Genomic DNA, 21,559 nt, shown 5'->3' with positions numbered 1-21,559 from the left:
GCACTTCGGAAAATGTAGTTTAGTGGTAGCTTCGGAGCAGCGCTTTGACGCCTCAGAAAAACTACAAATCCCAACAGACCTATCACTTTCTTCTTCTGTTAGTGGTAATCACGCCCCGTCGAAAGGTAAACTAGTCGGACTGATTCCGGGCAACGCCTTATTTCTTCTTCAGGACGGCGGACACTTCCTAGAGCGGACTTCCGGTAGTAAGGAATCTAGATCGGTGTTGGGATAACGAAGCCGGGGGATCTCCTCATCCGGTCGCCGGATCACAGGTAGCCTGTGGCTTTGTGTACTTGGCGTTATACACCGGGGTTAGGAGCTTGTGCGATGTTTAGTGAGTAATGCTAATCCCGGCCGGGCCTGGATGTGTCACCGAGGTGGGTGTAATCCCCGGTAATGTCCGACAGCCCCGTCTCCTGTCCGGCCCCATCTCCTGGCTGTCAGCATCTCCCCAGTCACACCGCCTGGCCTTCCTGCCCCTCGCACATCGTGCTGTCATATGCAGCCCCCATTACCTAGTGCATAGTTCATAACCTGTCACTTGCTGGGCTGAGGGCAGTCTGAGCTCACAGTTAAACTAGTGATCAGTGAGAGCAAATGAGATCCCTTAGTTATGTTACACATTTGTCTTATATGTTTCTTTTAAGCTTTCTGTTCAAGAGCCAATGATCAGGTGTGGTAAAGGTTAATAATATGCCCATGTACGGCCGAGGCAGAGCATGACAGAAATACTCTGTAGGTTTAGAGGCCTTTCACATGGTTAAACGTGTTTTATGTTGTGTTTCCGTCATAGTCTTGTGTTGTGTCTTGAAATTTTAGCTTTTATTTATTTTTTGGGTATTACTGTGAAATGCAGATTTCTTTATATAAAACTATTGGTCTCCGCTATGATTATTTACTATTATGCATTGTGTTATTTAAGGTATACAAGTGGTACTCAATATTCAAGTTGAAACCCCCCCCCAGCTGTAAATCTGGGAGCTCAAAAAGGATGCTTCAAAAAGTTTTGCATATACAGTTATCATAGAATTCCAAATAGATATTTGTGGTTATAATCTCCAACTTCTGCGCTACAATACTGATGGTCAGCTTTGTGGTCATATCTGTTCTCAAAAGGAATACACAGGGTCTCCATGCCAGAAGAATTTTACATCTTTGCATCACTTCCTAGTAATTCCAAAGAGTGAGCTTCTTGCTTTCAGAAAGCCTTTCTAGCAGATTAGTCGGTGATTTGATAGTGATGTCTTTTCACCAACTTGCCTAATAAGGTGTAAAGAGATAATGTGATCTAATGTTTTTTTTTACAAAGACAATGTGTGGTACCTGGTCAACTGAAAAACCGCATATTGCTCACCACTACTAGTGAAACCTGTTCTCAAATTGTGATTGTCTTTATTAAGATTTGTGTAAGTCTTCATTGACACTCCTTGACTCCATGATGAATCCTTGAAACATATTAATTTCTCACTGGAACCTTGAAGTAATAATTAACAGGTGTATATGGTACTATACCATGTCCTTAAACTAACCTGTCACTATACTCAGGACAAGTGTGATAAATGTATCTTAGTACCTGAGTGTTGACTGTTTAAAGACTGCTGAATTTTTTTTTTTTTTGTTTGTTTTTTTTACTGTGCTGGCTTTCTAGCTAAGATCATTTATCCAAGCAAGAAAGTTAACCACATCATCATCAACATTTACTTATATAGCACCACTGATTTCGCAGCGCTGTACAGACAACTCATTCACATCAATCCATGCCCCATTGGAGCAAGAGAGAGACTATAGTCAATTTGAAAGCAGCCAATTAACCTACTAGTATGTTTTTTGGAGTGTGGGAGGAAACCGGAGCACCTGGAGGAAACCCATGCAAACATGGGAAGAACATACAAACTCCACACAGATAAGGCCATGGTCGGGAATTGAACTCATGACCCCAGTGCTGTGAGGCAGAAGTGCTAACCACTTAGCCACAGTGCTCTATTGATTCTTTATTTAACTATTAAGAAATGAAGCACAATGTCTAGCATTGTGGAACCCACTACAATGTGGGTACTCTTGGATTCAGCATGTGTTACTTCTAGAATTACTGTTTTTAGAGTTTTGCGGGACTAGGCTTCCATCATACTTTCTGCATTGATAAATTATTTGTGCTGCCATGGCTCATGCATGTTAAACGCTCAATTTATTTTGCCCAGATTGGTAAATACAGTGTTTAACATTATTGACACCTATCTTTTAAAAAACAAAACCAGTATATTGACAATTGAATAGCTGTCATTGCCAATGTGTCAGTTTGTACTCGGTACCATACAGAAATATTTAGTAGGTAACTTCATGACAACATTGGTTTCTGTACTACAGCGCCAATAGTTCTTTGCTATGTTCAATGCACATGGATAAGGTTTATATCACAGTGGACAATGAATTAGTCAATCTGCTTAGATATATATGCATGTCCATTGTGCTAGATATGTTATACTTCCCATACATTGGGTAAAAATGTACCAAAATAAGAACAGATTTTTGCCTACTTACACCTTTGTCCATCCCCTCCGTAATAAACTTTGGGCTTGTATTATGTTTTTATTTTATAAAGATATTATTTGATTAGAAATAAAGGTAGCCATAAAGGTATCTTCCTTTTCCAAGAGTCAAGATTTTTTTATTTTGAGTGTAGAAGCATTCGTTCATTTTGCATTGAACTGTGCAATTACATGTAGTGCATACATTTTGTGAATACCTGGATATCCCATCCATATGTGCTTGATGGACATGCATTTAAAAAAAAAACAGGGGCATTAAGGTGGAGTTGGTTCTTGCTTTGCTTCTGTAACAGCCTCCGCTCTTCTGGGATGACTTTCCACTAGATTTTGGAACTTGGCTGTGGGGATTCGCATCCATTCATCCACGAGAGCATTAGTGAGTTCGGGCACTAAGGCATGGCTCGCAGTCGGTGTTCCAATTCATCCCAAATGTGTTTACTGGGGTTGAGGTCAGGTCTCTGTGCAGGGCAGTAAAGTTAAACCAAACTCTGGAAACTATTTTTTTTTTATGGACCTCACTTTGTGCACTAGGCCATTGTCATGCTGGAATAGGAAAGGGCCTTCCCAAACTGTTGCCAATAAGTTAGAAGCACACAGTTCTATAGAATGTCATTACATGTTTTTGTATTAAGATTTCCATTCAGTGGAATTAAAGAGCCCTGGCCAAACCATGATAAACAGCCCCATACCATTATTTCTCCTACACCAAACTTTACAGTTGGCAGTACACATTCACGTAAGAAATATTCTCCTTGCGTCCGCCAAACTCAGATTGACAGATGGTGAAACATGTTCTCTGCAGTAGAGTCCTTTGGCTTGCATGTGGCTGTTTGGCCAAACTCCATCTGTGAAATTTTCGATGAACAGTTGTTGTGCTCATGTTACTTCCATAGGCAGTTTGGTACCCAGTAGTGAGTGTTGCGATCAAAGACACAGGGCTAGATTTACTAGGCTGCGGGTTTGAAAAAGTGGGGATGTTGCCTATAGCAACCAATCAGATTCTAGCTGTCATTTTGTAGAAGGTACTAAATAAATGAAAGCTAGAATCTGATTGGTTGCTATAGGCAACATCCTCACTTTTTCAAACCCACAGCTTAGTAAATCTAGCCCACACTCTTTTTAAGAACTTCAGCAATTAGTGGCCCCATTCGGTGAGATTGTTTGGCCTCCCTCTTCACTGCTGAGCTGTTGTTGCTCCTAGACGGTTCCACTCTGCAATAACAGCACTTACAGTTTACCGGGGCGGCTCTAGTGGGGCAGAAATTTGACAAACTGGCTTTCTGGAAAGGGGGCAGCCTATGACCGTGTTCTATTGAAAGTCACTGAGGTCTTCAGTATGACCCACTCATATGCTTGTTTTTATGCACCTGCTAGCAATCTGCATGGCTCAATTGCCCAGCACACCCATTTGAGGTGGTGTCCACATACTTTGTGACTTTTGCATGCATGCCTATACAGTCATTCAAGTGTATATGTGCAATTCTCCCATTACAGAGAAGAGCAAAAATGTTTAATTTTGGATATCTAATTTATACGGCTATGGTAATAGCTGGTAGAAGAAATTCTGATAAATAGTGTTGCACCCTGAGTCATACTGACCAAGAATAAATAGATTGATCGTTCTAGCTGGTAATGCTCAACTTTTTTGGTTGTTTTTCTGACTTCCATTCTGATGTTGATATCTCTGCCTCATGACAATTCGGTCCTTGCCAGTGCATTGTGGATATATTGCATCCATGAAGCAGGAAACAATTGGATGCTTTCCTTTCCCAGCCTTGTGTGGTGCAAGTGCCATGTGCATTGCCTGTATGAGATAGGCGTAACCTTGGAGCCAAGCAATCAGTACAGCTACAAAAGGGAACTGTAACTGTCAAAGTAAAGCTTGTGGGGTAGTGGTGGCAAAATTGTTAAGCCATGGAGAATTGTTCAAATAAAAAAAAAACTAAAAGTGTAATTTAAAGGGAAAATATTTCGGGTTTTGGTAAAACATATTGGCAGTGGCTCCACTAAATGGTTTTTGTTTTTTGTTTCTGTAGAGTAAAATGACTCAACATTTTAAAAGGGTTTATCTCTATCCAGAAAGGAGTGGTTTATGACATACTTGCAATCACAGGGTGGCCAGAGCTGGCTAAAGGTTTTTTGGTGCCCCCACGAGAGTCCTTCCTAAAAGAGGGTTATCAATAATTTGGTTTCCAAAGAGCCTCTGTGTAGTTTTCCTTATTTACTCTGTGCAGATATAGTGTAGCTTGTTTTTCTGCAGAGAAGATGAGCTGGTTTAGTTGTACTAACTGTAGCATGGTCCAAAGCGGAGGTCCCCACTGATTGGGTTACAGGATGGGTCACAGCTCGTTCCCGACCTCCTCGGGAGTATAGAATTCTTTTTGTTTAAGTCGCTAATGTTCCCCTTTTTGAGGCACAGGATGGCTGCTAGGGTTTTGTCAATGGAACAGCTCCTGTTCCTAGCAACAGACCACACTGCAGGCTACCCTTGTGTAGTTGGCTTGCACAGAACAACCAACATCAGATCTACATAGTAACGATTAGAATAAATGGAGAGGCTTATACAGGGCCTATCTGAAAATCACACTTTTGATCACCGCCTTTTGTTTATATCATGCCTGGCAGATGATCGGTCTCATCTGGAGCAATGCCAGGGTTTTGTGAGGCATCATGGATGCCTGTACATGCATTACCATGGTCCCGTTTATGAAGGTATATGTAATTCTGGCTCAAGACAATTCCTCTACATATTTGAGTATTGACCTTATTAGAATCTGCTGTAACGTTTGATCTGACAAGAGTAAATTGAAAGATCCACCATAGAAAATTTTGGATAGGAGGGTAAAAAAATGTCAATATCATCATAAAAACACACTTGCGATACACATGCTGTAATACATATTATGTGTAATAATTCCTGGCATACTTTATTACATATACTCGGTGGCATGTACTGTAAACACATGCCTCACAGCGCTGAGGTCATGAGTTCAATTCCCGACCATGGCCTACACATACACATGTGTGGAGTTTGTATGTTCTCCCTGTGTCTGCGTGGGTTTCCTCTGGGTGCTCCGGTTTCCTCCCACACTTCAAAAACATACTAGTAGGTTAGTTTGCTGCTATCAAAATTGACCCTAGTCTGTCTGTCTGTCTCTCTGTCTGTGTGTTACGTTAGGGAATTTAGACTGTAAGCTCCAATGGGGGCAGGGACTGATGTGAATGAGTTTTCTGCAGCGGATTCAGTGGCGCTATATAAATTGATGATGATTATCATCCATCTATTTCCACAATTGTGTAGTTTGTTTCTAAGCATTTTTGAACAATTCTGTCTTTCCAGTGGGTCTGCTAGGTAGTGTAAAATAGGAGAATAATTTATATAGATGAAAATCTGCAAAGCTTGCAAAAAATGACATGCTGAAAAAGTACATTCTCTATATTATAAACCAAAAATTCGTAATTCCTTGAAACATACCATTAAAGCATACAATTCTTTTAACCCTTGCAAGTTATCAATCTGTGAATTTCTAGTTGCTAGTTGAGTTGAATTGAGCTACAAGACTACTACCTGAATTAATGTTTTGCTTTGTGTAACTGTTCATATGCAAATGCAAAAGTCAGTATAATATTGATATGCACCCCACACACACCCCCTGCGGGTTATTACACTGTAATATTTGATCATTTGTTATACCATCACTGTACCAATGCTCTCATAGGCTACATTTTATATTTTACTTTTTTGTCATTGTTGGGCCCAATGTTTACTGTTGTTGCTCTGCACTAGTGGTGATTCTGTATTAATTTTACAGTTATTGTAGTGCAAATGGTGTTATGTTATGGAATATTATTCCTGTCCTCTCCTACTTTTATTTTACTACAAACTATTCAAGTGAGTTTATAGGCTTGAGTCACCCTTTTGATTTTATATTTCTAAGTAATAATTTTAGAACATGTGGGTGGGTGTGGTTATTTATATACTGATCGCTGTAACTAACGAAGGCCTTTCTCAAGTGCATAACTTACTATAGCTGCTTTAATGTTTCAATGAAACCTTTGGTGATCATGTAAATGTCGTGGCTGTTAATAAATGTATGAAAAGTTCATACGTGATTAGCTATACAATACAATATTGAATTATATGTACACGAAGTACCCTTTTATATAATTCAGGAAAAGTATATTCTATTTAGTGGAATAAAAATGTTAATATCTTAAAAAACAGTGTTAGTACCACTGAGCAATTTGACAAATGTTTTGCTGTTTGAGGGCTCTGTCCATGTTCAGTGCATAGATTGTAGCAATTTGTTTAATCCATATCTCTCATAAATTATTGAGTGTAATGAAAACTGAAAACCTGATTAAAATGGGCACACATGGTTACCTACAAGTTTAAGGAAGATGTTTAAACCTCCCATATCTGTTACTTAATCATTAGTGCCCAGTAACTGTAGATATATCAGCCAGCCACATAATTAGCAGTAAGGCCTAGTACCTGTGGTGTTGGGAGGTACAGGAGAGCCATAGGACTCGTACACACTAGCTATAGCATAGAATAAACCTTGTACTTTGTCCTCTCTTTAACGGAATGTTAGAAGAGCATTCATTGATACATCTCAAAGCTTCCCTGCAGCATTGTGTACTATGTACTGGAAAAAAAAAATCAACATATTCCCATAGACCTGTATTCTATTTTACCAACTGTTAATGCTTTCGAACGCTGTAGGCAATTGTGACATTGATGCAAATACTTGTCAGAAATTGTGTGTGTGTGTGTGTGTGTGTGTGTACAGGTTTGTTTGCTCATTTCTTTTTATTACTTTTGAATACCATATTTCTGGGGTAATGGTTACAGTTTAATAGTTTTCTTGCAGTGGACTCAACAAATTTTTCCAAGCGTTAGGATCCAGGGTCAATTTCTAAGGAGGAGGAACAAAAAATACCCATCTCTGGTACATGAGACTGATCATGTCTCCTAGAGACTGAGCTCCACGGTACTGTATGTGAGTGACAGTCTGGCAGCGATCCGAGTGCAGCTGAACCATTCTAATTCACTATAAGAGCCTCCACCCCTGCAGTGAGGGATAGGATAGATACAGGTGGACACAGGATAGCTGGGCTTTCCCCAGTAAACCAATTGACCCATCAACTAGATTTTGTTAAGTTATGAGAGTTTGGTGTAGACTACTTGCCATAGTATAGCATCTCAATGTCATCAGCTGACCAAGGGGTAAGTATTTAATTCTAGGTTTGTTTATGAAAATTAAAAAGCAGTAATTCAGAAGCAATACCTATTTTGCAAAAATTCAGAAATCTTATCTGTAATTGTTCCATCTTGCTAACGGGGCGTGCTCTATTTCTTACCTGTTTCTCCCAGAGCATGTAGGTGCTTGATAAGTATTTAATAATTTTTTACTTTTGTGCTTGCATCTTCAAAACTCGCACATGAATATATACTGTTGAGCAAACAAGCACCATACTACTGAGCTCAGAGAGCAGAATAGGAATAGACCAATACAGAGTTGAGTTGCATAGTGTAGTATGGAGTTCAAAAAGGTTGCAGGGTGATATGTGGTGGACTCCAGAAATGTTTAATATAAGGTGTATATATAATTTGACTGTCCAGAGTTTCAGGGATGGGCCCTCTGTTGGCTCTCACAGAAGTTTAGAAACTGATAGATCTTTTTGGTGCTAGTCCTAATCCTTTTGATTCTTCATTCCTGTTTCTTCAGGGTAGCACCGAACCATTTCTTACACAAATAAGAACAAAAGGATCGAGCACACTGAATGAAGAGTTATCTGCTTCCATAGCACCATATTCTAACAGCCTGGTCTCTTTGAATGAGGATGACAATGGAAGAGATGAAGAATGAAGCAGAGACCACTTCTATGGTTTCCATGCCCCTGTATGCGGTTATGTATCCAGTTTTTAATGAGGTTGGTGTTGGTTTTATGAAGTTGTAACTGAAAACATAATGATTTGCAAAACAAATGAAAATGTTTTTTGGATGCACAGATATATTTATTTCACCAAACCCTAGTAACAGCCCTTGATCAAGTGGCTCCAGCGAATATTCATACTCCACGCCAACTTCGATGTCAGCCGTGGCACACTAAAGTAACACGAAATCTTCAAAAACTGGCGTAAATCTCATACCTCTAATGATTTCTTCACATATACTGCTGTCTACCGTAATAGCGGTCTAGTAACATACTATGTATGGACTGAGAGACAGCTAATAGTTTATCTCTACTCTCATAGATACTGGCACATCTGGATGGAAGTATAGTGACTTGATAGGCCATTTCATTGAGCTGGATTCACTGCTGTTACTGGAGCCATTCAAGGACTTCCCTGAGAGCCATTTTTACATGTGTGCCATGAAATAATGCACCTGATCAACAGAGATACAGTTTATCTTTCAAATGTTAGTCTATTAATATCAGGGTAGATTAATGGACATGTGTAGCTTTAATCACAGCCTGGGCCGCAAATCATTGGGCAACTGCAGGATCATGATTCCTCATATACGCAGTGTTTTTCTGGTCCTCCAGTGGTTGAGTTCCTTAACCCATGTAGACCTCTCCTCCTTGCCTCTTGCTGGCAGTCGTGGAACTTTATTGGATCATTCGCTGCTACATCCGGTCTGTTAAAGTTTTTGACAAGTTGTACATTCTGATAAGTTCCTTTCTGCGCTACAACTGCGGTTGGCCATTGCATTATTGACCATAGTGACCCCATGCTGCAATCTCCTAGCTGATGTCACAGCGTGTTAGGTGAAATTGATTGCTGTCCATGAAATGACTCTTGAAATTGAGAGGGTCTATAGTAATTATGGCAGAAAATGCATTCCTTTGGGTAAATATGCAGCAAACCTAGAACACTGTCTTCTTCATTAGTGCAGGATTGCACACTACTGATGAGTTTAATTTTTCCATTTGTACACTGTGCCCACCTGGCACAGTGGTGTGCAGTGGTGGCAGTTGGTAAAGTGTGTGCTTGGTTATTTTGTACCCTTTTTATCATGCATTGCAGAGACAGTTACCTCATTCATTTTTAGAAGAGATCCTGGATCTGAATAGTCACCCCTTGTTCAGTTTGTCATGAACACATTCCTTCTGCAGTCCTCATACGCCTCTCTCTGTTGGACAGTCATGATCACAGATGTTGTTCTACCACTCCTGTGATGACACACACAACTAACAATGGGAATAGGGTGAGGTTAACATTGGCATGGTTAAATTATTTACTTACTATACAGCTATGATCAAAAATGCAGTATACATATTTTACACTGTGCAGGGGCAAGGTCCGTCTAGTCTTTCTGCTGTTAACCACATCTGTGCTGTATTGCTCCAATTAGTGCTACTGAATTTCTAGTTCCGTCGGCTTTTTTTTTTTTCCTGTGTGTAAAGGTTTTTATTGCTTGTAATAGTTACAAGTTTTTTTTTTTCCATGCCACCTGTTATCCTGAAGATAGAACTCTCCAATCTATTTGTCCATGTTCTCAATTTTTTAATGAGTCATTTTGACCCTGTGTTTTCCATACAATTCACCTCTAAATGTAAGCATAGCATACGAAAGGCACTTTTGCAAGGCATAAGCAGTAATATTGCAGTGTTTCTCAAATCCAGACCTCAGGAGCCCTAACAGTGCAGGTTTTCCAGGTGATGAGGGAAATTAAACCAGCCGTGGATCTGTTACAATGTGTCGGTCAGTAATGAATACACCTGTGCTCCAGAAAGGAGACATGGAAAACCTGCACTGTTAGGGGTCCTGAGGACCAGGTTTGAGAAACACTGGTCTGAGGTAGTTAAACACAGTACTTGGACAAATTACTTAATCTTCCAGCAGCACATTCACCATTTCAACTCACTCTGCCTATTTGTCATCATGGCGTAAGGCTTATTACCTGGTCATTCCACATCAAATCAACACAGGGCTTCCAACTGACCATTTCAGATTGTAATGAAATTTTGTATAATAAATGCTGCCATGGGTGTAAATCAGTGTTGGCTAACCTGTGACACTCCAGGTGTTTGTGAAACTACAAGTCCCAGCATGCTTTGCCAATATATATATCAGCTTATTGCTGGGAGGGTATGCTGGGACTTGTAGTTTCACAACACCTGGAGTGTCACAGGTTAGCCAACACTGGTGTTAATAAACACCTCAAATCTTAGACTGATATGTGCACTGCTTTTTAAGTTATATGCCTTTACAGCTGCAGTTTTTAACGAAAAATTAGCTTTTTTCATTTTATTGAAATTGCATTTGTAGCTTACCTAATTGAACCAGAGTTGTCTCATTTTAAACCTCTTTTTATGGTGTATATGATATATAACAGCAGTATGTTTCAATAATTAAAATTGTTAAAATGTTCAACATTTCTCTAAAGCCATATTTTTGAAAATTTTTAAAAAGCAAAAATTGTTCATACTGTTGTTAATAAATCCCAACGTTTTATTTTGGGATCATCTGCTACAAAAGCTTTTGTTTTGGACTGTTCGTTCTCATTTTCATTATATTAACAATCTGAGACCCCTTCTGTTTCCTCTATATACCTCTCTCCCAGAAACCTAGTTGATTGGTTGGGGTTTCCTTACCATCTCTGTGCTCATGACACACAGTTCTACATTTTACTAATGCAGTCACTGCCTGTTTTTCAACATACAATTGTAAGTGCTTGTTCTCAATAATTCTTATTTACATTATATAGCTTCTCATTACAGAGCACTTTACAGAGAATATATTTAATCGTTCACCGTCTCGTTCCCATTGGAACTTTATAGTCTTACTTCTCTACCACACAAATACTCACTAGTTCTCGAACACAGTGTTTCTCTAACCCAGTGCAGGTTTTCCAGGTGAGAAGGGGAATGATTATACCACCTGTGGATCTGTTACAATATGTCGGTCAGTAATGAATACACCTGTTCTAAAGCAAGGAGAGATGGAAAACATGTACTGTTAGTGGTCAAGAGGACCATGTTTAAGAAACACTGCTCTAACACATAAACACATACATGTACTAGGGTCAATTTAGTCAGAAGCCAATTTAGTAAGTTACTACTAGTATGGGTTTTAGACTGTGTCAGGAAGCTAGATCATCCAGATGAAATCCATACAAATTCCACACATGATCGCTCCCAGCTGAGGCAGCAATGCTAACCACGGTGCATTCCATTCATTTACAAAGCCCCTGTCTTCAGCAGTAAGCATTTTAGCTGACTTTTTCATAATAGACAATTTGTTATTAACTATACATGTCAACTACTGTTTACTCTTGGTGATACACACATGGTAGAAACTGCTTCATTAAAAATAAGAGGACTGGATTGTATGGGCAGGTTAAAATAGAAGCCATTGTTTTAAAAGGCACAAGTAAGATGATCAATTACCCGATAAGCTCTGTTCTTTTTTTCTCTGTGTATCGTAGCATCCCAAGATAAAGGCCATTTGTAGATGAGATAAATCCAACATGTTCTAGCACGGCCCTTCTTCAAGGCTTGTAATCTACAAGGGTTTAGGCACTATCCAAATGTTTCTACTCCTGTAACATTTCCTATAAACGAAGACCCACAATCTCTTGTTATGATCTGTAGGGAGGAAGAAAGCTTTTATTTTTCTCTCGATTATACGGGTAATTCTGCTTTGCTTTTGCTTTCCCATTTTATGGGTTCCTCTGATGTGATCAATTTGATTTATGAGCACCGTGGGAGTGTACGAGGACAAAAGGCTGTGTGTAAAATTATAGCTTCAATTTGTGCAGTGTCTCTAACTTGAATCAATCCGAGTTTTGGCTTCAGAAGCGGCCATTGTGTTATTTTTGGGACAGCTGGTAAACAGACTGCTCAGTAATGCTTGTGCATCTGTATGGAACGCTCTCCAATATGAAATCATTTAGACACATTGCTTTTGGCGGAATGTCTTCTGCTTATACACCAAAACATGCAGATGCTGCATAATCCGATATACAGATATTTTGTTTTGTGTGATGTAAAATAAACGATGCTTGCTTCTAATTCATTTATAGAAGTCCTGTGGTGCAGTTCTTTACATGATGCTGCATAATTTCCATATAGCGCTTTGTATAATGGGTAACGTGATGCAAGCTCTGCAAACAAAAAGGGGTTCACTCTTTTGATCTGCTAACCACGGAAATCTGCTTTCTAGATCTGTGATGCAATGCGTGTGATTGCTGTGAAACATTATTCATAATTTGATAGCGCAAAATGATTAACTACTTTGTTTAAAGTTACATTATCACCAAAGTAGTGATAATCACTTTTTGTAAGGTGTTCCTAGTTGGAGCCCTGAAGACTGCTGCATGCTGCCATTTTTCTTCAGGCTCTGGCAGTTCTGTAAGACGGAAGCAGTTTAGCTAACCAACTGTTTAAATAGCAGAAGGGTGTGTAAGCGGGAGGACCAATCACAATCCTCCTTATAAATTCTCAGCCCACCTCTGTTTTGAAATAATCTGTTGGTCAGCTCTGGCTATTGACTCTCTCTCTATATCTATATATATATATCTATAGATCTAGATGTTGTAACCAAGTAAAATCGCCAATATAATACAGGATTTAAATGTATGTTCATGTACAGACAATTCAAGTGATGATGATTATCACACATGGTAAATAATTATTCCTAGATAAAGGTGACTGATCAAGCACAAGTGCAGAATGAAATCCTACTTAATGTAACTATATATTTTTCTTCTTTGTTTGCTCCCAGTTAGAACATGTAAACCTTTCAGCAGCTCAGACTCTTCGGGCAGCTTTTATAAAGGTAAGTTAATGCTGATCTGAAACTTATCAGCACTTTGCTCAATATTTTCTGCATGTTATACACATTCCACCTCTCCCAGTAGTTGAATGGCACTACCAGGACTAGGACTGGCATCATGTGGAATTACAATCAGTAGATAACCACTGACCATTCAAATGCTGTAGGAAAGCTACACATTGCGTTTAAAGGTTTATGAAAAGCCAGCATTTGAAGTCGCAGTGTAAGAGAGTGTTGAAAGTAAAATCTGTACCTACAAAAGAAGGATTGGGGGTCCTGTACTTGTGAAGGACAGCCATGGCCTGTCTTTTGAGGAAAGGACTGTATCTGGGCCAGTGTGATATTTCTTCTGGTCTTCTCCTTTCTATATATTTAAACGAGAACTACACCTTTTTAATCACTTTTAATCTGCCAAGCAGACTTGTATAATAGATGAGCGTAGGTCTGTGCATTGTATTAAGTAGTATTTACACTACAGATCTGTTGTCCTATCCAAAGACAACACAAGTAAATCTGCCTGGAAGATAAAATTAACTGAAGGTAGTTCGCCTCCATCATAGTTCTGGTGTGTAAAAGTCGCCCCCCCTTCCACGGGTTGGATTTGCATTTGTCACCCTTACGTTGCTTTTGCTATACTCCCTCCCCTTAACACCACTACGGAGCTTCATTGTCCCAATGTCCTCTATGTTCCAGCTGTGTTAAAGGAGTCAATGATTTCTATCAGACACTTTAAAAACAAGTGTATTTACTGTGGGCTGGCAACCAATGGCCTTTGTGCCCTTTTATATCTAAAAGAAGAGAGAAATTACAAGCCTGCAAATTTAATAAAAAAAAGGTGATGAGCTGCTCCTACCATTCTACCTACAATTTCTTAGATTGTAGATTGTTAATGCAGTTTTTCAGGGTTATAACAGACAACCTTCCTATTGCTCTCTACTTACAATGCATTTTGTACTCCGTTCTCTGCTCCAGTCCCAGAGTCGTGCCACAGGATTATTTTTATAGATATCTTATTTACTAAAGTTACACCATTTTGTACCTAAGTGAATGTTTTCTTTAATAGTAGAAAAAGCCTTTGTAGGCATCCCTTATCTCACTGCTGTATTACAACTGGGACCGTAGTCTAGTATGGTCCTTAGAAATATGCATTATGCAGCATATAAGATTGTAATGGGGGTTTAACATAAATTCTACTAATTCACGCCACTCACATATGTGCAGAAGTTTGTTATTGAAACAAATGTCAGGTCTCAAATATTTCTCTGCTTCCCATGCGAGAACACTAATCAGGCAGATGAAATGCAAATGTAATTAAGACAGTCCCATGCGACCCACAGGGCATATCCACCTCTGTTTGTTTGCCAAGGTGACCTACACTCTGTTTCAGATGTGGCGGATTAACCGTGTTCATCTAAAGCTGGCAGATGTAATGAATCACACTCTTATTAATATGTTGGTGTTACTGACCCCACTCCAGACATCTTGCAGCATTCATCGTATAGAAGAGATTTTGATGAATCTCGTTGCAAATAATCCATTAACCAGACAGACGTTACAGCATTGTTTCAATAGTTTTTTGTTTTTGCTACAAGTATCGCATTGTCAAGTAAAAAGTCAATGTGAAAATAATTGACCAAATTTGTAAGGTTATTCTATGTTTGGCATAGGTATGTCACACAAGGTACACAAGTACACTAACGGTTGTCTTCAACCTGGACCTACTTGCCATAGAGGTAATGAAGGTCAACGTGCACCTGAATAAATATACTTGCTGCAGAGGTGACAAACGCCTATTGCTGTAACAGAGTATCATTTGTCCCAAGTGTAATCAGTTACTCTATCAGGGAGAAGTACAAACTGAAGTAATAGAATTAATAACCCACATTGGCCCAAAATTGTTGTCCCACTGTCACAAGCTTCTCTTGCTTCCCAGCTGTCATAGTAACAGCCGGTATGTCCCTTCCGCTTTTCCGTCGGGACACTCTCAGTGTACACGCTGCGCTCCAGCAAAGGGCAGCCAGATGGCTCCACTATATGCTCAGCCTCCTTGGGCAGTATGAGGAGTGCTGAGCTAATTAATTAGGCAGCCCATGGTGGCATATTACCTGTGCATTCCTGGCCCCTGATTGGTTATTCTTTGTATAAAGGCAGGGAGGGCTTGGCTTCCCTGTCAGTTATAGCTTCTGGACCCTTTGGTTCTGACCTGCTATGTTCCTGTGCACTCTGTTGCTATGTGGATTGACCTTTTTGTTGTGACCCTTGGCTTGTATTCGGATTCTGCTGATTGCCCTGACCTCTGGACCAGTTTCCTGGATATCCTTGTTTGCTGCCAGTCCTGACTTTATTGCCTGTCCCTGACTATTCTGTTTGCTACGGGCCCCTGATCCTGGCCTGTTTACTGACTGTTCGCTAACATCCGGATTAGCTACTCCTACCTGTCCACTGTGGTGTTGCTCATAAACTTGCACTACATTGGCGTTAAGACCTGGGGGCATCCAAGTACCTCTGAGCGCGTGTATCTCTACGGGAAAGGCGACTGCTATAGACGAAAACCTCTACCGCTAGTTCTGCAAGTTTATGACAAGACCACCCACATAACACTCTTCAATGTCAGGTCAGTGTTCCCTCCAACCTGGAAATGGGGAAAGGAGGCAGCCCCTTTAAATTACACCACTTTCTAAAATGTAACACAGCACATGAATAATCAAGTATCAAACAGAGATGTCAAAATGGCATTATGAATCATTCATTGTTATGTTGCCATTTTAAAGATGTTTCATTGCACATTATAAACAAGGTCCATTTTGAATTGCAAGCACACACAAATCATTCATGAATACAGTGAATCTACCTGTGTATACAAAACTAGTTTACTGATGGTCAGGAGTTCTATATATACAGGCAGGTGAAACGTCATCTAATTTTATTTGCTTAGCGGACCAGTAACATGGTTTTAATTAACTGTATGTGAAAATATGTAACCTGTCCCCTTCCGTCCTATGTTCATATGTACACAATCATATTTTCTTCTCGCCTAGGCAGAAAAAGAGAATCCAGGACTCACACAAGATATAATTACAAAAATTTTGGAAAAAAAAAGCGTGGAAGTGAATTTTACAGAATCCCTCTTACGTATGGCAGCTGATGATGTAGAAGGCAAGTGGAAATAGAAATAGAATGACTTCTAGTACCCACCCCCCTTATATTTTATTTTTAAGTTGATCATTCCTTATGTAGTATGAATAATCTGATTTCATTGCCATTTACATGTGATGTGTACCTCCTGTCTACATGCCTTTTGCTGTTTACTTTCTGTATTCAGAATACATGATTGAAAGGCCTGAGCCAGAGTTCCAGGAGCTGAATGAAAAAGCACGGGCACTTAAACAGATCCTTGGCAAGATACCTGATGAAATCAATGACCGAGTGAGGTTCCTTCAGACAATCAAGTGAGTGCTTGCTGGTCCAGATGTTGTCTATTCATGACTCCGCACTCAAAGATCTTTTCTAAATGCCAACAAATAATAAACTCCCCTTTCAGTTTGGAAAAGGCCTGCAACAGACAGACAGTACATGTTTTAGCCTATGTTTCCAGGCATGCTTTAAGTGTCTGTTTTGTTTTACACAACCATTTCTGTTTTATGTTATGCTATATATTTATAGATCCTCTTAGATGTGTATTTCGTGTAGGTGGCTAGATACAGAGCTTGTATATACATATTATTGCTTCGCAGACCACTTTACAACTTGACCTTTTCCTCCCACTTCTGCTCTGTTTCTAGCTTCTTCAACTTCACCATCCTGCTCTCTGTCCACAACCTCCTTTCCTTTAGTCTCCCCCTGCATCCAAATCCACACTCGCAGCTAAATACACTCTACTCTGTCCACTTCTCATCTTCACTAAAACAACTATTCTTCCTTATAACTACTCTGTTGTGCCAGTATCTGGCTGCCTACAGAAGCGCACACTCTTCAGCCTTAAACATTGCAGCTCCAGCCATCCTATACAGGCTCTTATGATGCAAACTTCAAAAATGAAACGCCAAGAAAAGCCTCCACCTGCTAAAGCGCTCCTGCACCATCGGGCACGAATAGACTTTTTGTACTATAAATACATCCTTACTACCCCTTTGTCACCTTCAACTTGCTTTCTGTTCACCTACACCACCTCTAGCTTCCTCCCTCAAAGCCCTTGATCTTTATACCTATTTCAAAGACAAAATCTGCACCATTTGAAATGATATATTCTCATGCCACATCCTGAACTTCATACCCACCTTCTACTACTTCCCAATTCGTTGTTTCCCCAGTAGTACTAGTCACACTAATGCACCCTCACAACTATCCCAATCTCCACTCTGAGCCACACTCGCTCCTCTTGTTTCAGCTGTGCCCTCTTCCCTTTATAATTTAAGCTCTCTAATGAGCAGTGTCCTCCATACCCTTTGTTTTCATGTCTCCATTCATTTTGTCTGCCTTGTCTGTTCTTGTTTTACGTATGTCCTGTTTGATGTATGTCCTTGTCTTCCCTACTGTACGGCGCGACAGAGCACTGTGGCTCCTTACAAATCTACGATAATAATAATAACCGAAAATTGAAGTCTCGGTGCTCATATCATCTCACCCTCCACCCTACAACTTCCCCCTCAAACCTGATCCCTCTCACCTACTGAATGCACGCCTCTTTCTCACCTGTTCAACCTGTCTGTCTCCTCTGGCAAATTTCCTTCTTCCTTTAAACGTGCACTAATTTTGCCAATCTAAAGAACTATCTGTTAAACAAGTCTTTCTCTCCAACTACCACCGGTTTCTCTCCTCTGCTTACAAACTACTTGAGTGACTTGTGTACAACTCTCTGAAATCTGGCTTTCCGCCGCAATATTCCCCTGAGACTGCACTAATAAAGTGACCAGTGATCTACTTACAGACATCGCCATACTCATGCTTCTGGACCCTCACTACTGCTTTTGACACTCGGTCTCCCTCTTCTCCTGCACACCCTTCATTTCAGTGGCCTTCATGACTCTGTTCATTCATGGTTTGCTTCCTACCTATAGAACCACTCCTTCATTGTTACATCCTCCCCTCCATTGCCACTATATTCTGTTGTTGGTCCTCTGCTTTTCTCACTGGACACTCTTAATAATTTGCTCATTCAGCTGTCAGTACCGCCTTTACACTGACAACATCCAACAGTCTCACTGCTATATCCACATTAATGTGCCTTAAGCTCAACATGTCCACAACTGTGCTTCTTTCCTCCTTCCACCACCTCCCCTCAAATCTCCCTCACTGCCAATAACGCCACAATTTCCTCAGTCTCCCATTCCTGCTCCCTCAGTGTCGCACTTGAAATCTACTTTATTGTTCAAATACAGTTTCTCTCAGTGATGTCTCCACCTTCGGAATATAGCTAGAATATGCCCTTTTCCTTGGCTAAGGTGCATCCAAAACGTTTATCCATTCTCTCATCTCATGCCTTTGCTCCTGCAACTTATCTTGCATTTCCCCTCATCCATCTATCCCTGCTTCAATCAGTCTTAAATGTCTCTGCAAGACTGATCTCTCGCTCTCTGTTCCACATGCTCCACACCACTGCAAATCTGATTCTTGAGGACACGGGGAGCAAGTATAAATTAAAATTACTTGCCTTCACCTACAAAGCCCTCAACACCACCCATTCATACATTTCAAACTCCCCTGCACCCTCTTAGATGTAACTCTGATCTGCTTGTCACCTCTCCTATAACCACCTCTCACTCCCAAATACAAGACTTCTATTGTACCACTACCCACTTATGGAATTCCCTAACCTGCCTGTTCAGACTCTTCCCTTCAAATCTTCAAACACTCTCTGAAAAATAATCTCTTTACTGGAGCGGTGCGCTATGCTTACCTATACTACTCGCACTGGTACACCGTCACATCTGTCCCAATCTTCCCTCTGTCACTTACTCCACTTGTCTCGGCTCTAAGGTTTTCACACTAGATTGTAAGATCTCTCATGAGCAGGGCCTTCCCTACCCGTTTGTTTTCTGCATTTATTTTGTCCCTGTCTTTATTTATGCCCTGTTTTCAACTGTTCATTGGTGCTGAGCACTATGGTGTCTTACAAATCAGCGACAGATATATATACTTTTTAATTATAAATTGGCATAGGCAATGCAGAGACCCGAACATACATTAGAAAATAAACCAGCTGTATCTTTATTTACGCAGAGACATTGCTAGTGCAATAAAGGAACTTCTTGACACAGTCAACAATGTCTTCAAAAAGTATCAGTACCAGAACCGTAGGGTAAGTCATTCTGTGTTATGCTTTGCGTTTCTTTAACCTTGGCATTTTTACAATGTGCCAACCTTATAGTAATTGTATTTAAAATAGCAGTGTCCTTAACTAAAACAAGTATTTTCTGTCGCAGAAATAATTTCTTAAAGCAGAGAATTTTTAATGGATTATAACATAGAATTTAATGACCACTTGCCAATGAAGTGGCTTCGGAGGCTTCATTGTTTGCATTGCTGATCTGATCTTCTGTTTTGTACAGGCACTTGAGCACCAAAAGAAAGAATTTGTAAAATACTCTAAAAGTTTTAGCGACACTCTGAAAACTTATTTTAAAGATGGAAAGTAAGTACAATATTACCTGCAATAATTTGTCTGTAATGTACGGTTTCTTTGTAGTTTGGTCAGGTTTTGAATATCTTCCAAAACTATAGCTCAAACAATTCGGTATTGTGAGAAACAGATTCTCTCCATATGCTGAACACTATCGCTACATCATCTGAACAACATCAACAGTTTGAAATTTTTAAAAATATTTTCAGATCTTTTAATATGTTAAATTCCTAACCACAAATAGCGTACCAATATCTGTGTTGCAATGTACACATTCTTCCAAGTGGAATATACATTTCAAGAAATTGACTATGTTGAGCAGTTCCCCTTTCTAGCATAGCGAAGGTAAATTAGTCACGTCTCACAGTTGGGGACAGTTATGTCAATCTCCCGTGATTGGAGTTACTGATGATAAAAAGCTGGTATTTCCTTCTTGCGAAGATATTTAAATGTTCATTGTGCAGAAGAATTAGACAAAGCATAATATTTGGCACTAAATGACCTCTAGAGCTAAAACCTTGCCTTCTATAGAAATGTTAATAACTGTCATAAATGTAAAACTTCCCGTATATTGATATAACTTTAGATATTTGATGTTTTATTAACATTTGCTGTGTGTGTGTGTGAACAAGCTATTCTCTTATCAGCCATATTCTATCTATGCATCTCACCTGTTCAGTAGGGATCAGCCATGGGCTGCTATTCCCATACATTTTAGTTCAGCTCAGAAAATACTACAGTACTTCACTTTGTACCCGGCAAAGCTTTTATATCATGTTACTCTGGAGAGTGCCATTGAGAGATTTACTTTATGAATATGGCAATCATAACTTGCTAGTGTGCAACAAACACCTATTGCACACGTCCACTCAGTTTTTCTGTTCACAATCGCTTAAACTCTCTCTGCTCACTAGTCACATATATGAAGCGTTCTTCAATGAATTGCGAACAGTCTGAAGGGGCAAAAAAAGCAATTTCATAGCTTGATCTGATGATCCACATGGGTGTTTGTTTTTATAGGTAATATATGGTGTGACGGTTTCTCTATATTAATCATTTATTTTATGCAAGCATTTTATAATATATTTTTGCTTTGTTTTTCTTTTGCAGGGCATTAAACGTATTTATAAGTGCCAACCGCCTAATTCATCAAACCAACTTGATACTCCAGACCTTTAAAACTGTGGCCTGAAAAGTGTATATGACTGAGAGCTGTAATTTTCAGTGGTGGACAGAGCTACTTTTATTATGTAAATTAAGTTTGACTGTATAAATTATCAGTTCCGCAAGAGGGACATAAAAGCAGGATGTTAAATGGGATTATTGCCATCTTACACCATATTTTTGTAAGATTTATTGTAGTTTATCATAATCTCACAATGAAGATTTTGCATCACTTTTTGCTATTATCATTCTTTTCAGAATTATAAGCCAAAAGAATTTACGCCTTAATGTGTCATTATATAACATTCCTTATAAGAATTGTAAATATTGGTGTTCTGTTTGACATTTTAACTTGAAACCGAAAAGCTGCAAGATTATGTATTTAACAATATTTGGTGGCAAATATTCAATAAATAGTTTACATCTGTTTAAACTCTA

General features: G+C 39.5%; 1 protein-coding gene across 1 annotated transcript; it reads left to right on the top strand.

Annotated features, from left to right (window-relative positions):
* Positions 1-123: 123 nt before the first annotated feature.
* On the top strand, positions 124-21,559 carry PDCD10 (programmed cell death 10). Its single transcript, XM_075202085.1, has 8 exons — positions 124-275; positions 8,282-8,486; positions 13,288-13,341; positions 16,377-16,494; positions 16,661-16,787; positions 19,558-19,636; positions 19,887-19,969; positions 21,068-21,559. Exons 2-8 carry the CDS (start codon positions 8,391-8,393, stop codon positions 21,147-21,149), a joined length of 639 nt encoding a protein of 212 aa, XP_075058186.1. The 5' UTR covers positions 124-275; positions 8,282-8,390; the 3' UTR covers positions 21,150-21,559.

Source organism: Mixophyes fleayi, chromosome 3 (assembly GCF_038048845.1).
Source record: "Mixophyes fleayi isolate aMixFle1 chromosome 3, aMixFle1.hap1, whole genome shotgun sequence".
In the NCBI taxonomy this organism is placed as follows: Eukaryota; Metazoa; Chordata; class Amphibia; order Anura; family Limnodynastidae; genus Mixophyes; species Mixophyes fleayi.
Note: the sequence above shows the minus strand (reverse complement) of the source record. Positions and strands in the feature narration are given on the sequence as shown.

What these genes read in the sequence shown, in the direction of transcription:
- PDCD10 (XM_075202085.1), top strand. Translation starts at nt 8,391, where the DNA reads ATGAGGATGACAATGGAAGAGATGAAGAATGAAGCAGAGACCACTTCT. An exon ending in GGCAGCTGATGATGTAGAAG is followed by an intron (nt 16,495 to 16,660) that starts GCAAGTGGAAAT and finishes TTCTGTATTCAG; the next exon opens with AATACATGATTGAAAGGCCT. An exon ending in AGGTTCCTTCAGACAATCAA is followed by an intron (nt 16,788 to 19,557) that starts GTGAGTGCTTGC and finishes TTATTTACGCAG; the next exon opens with AGACATTGCTAGTGCAATAA.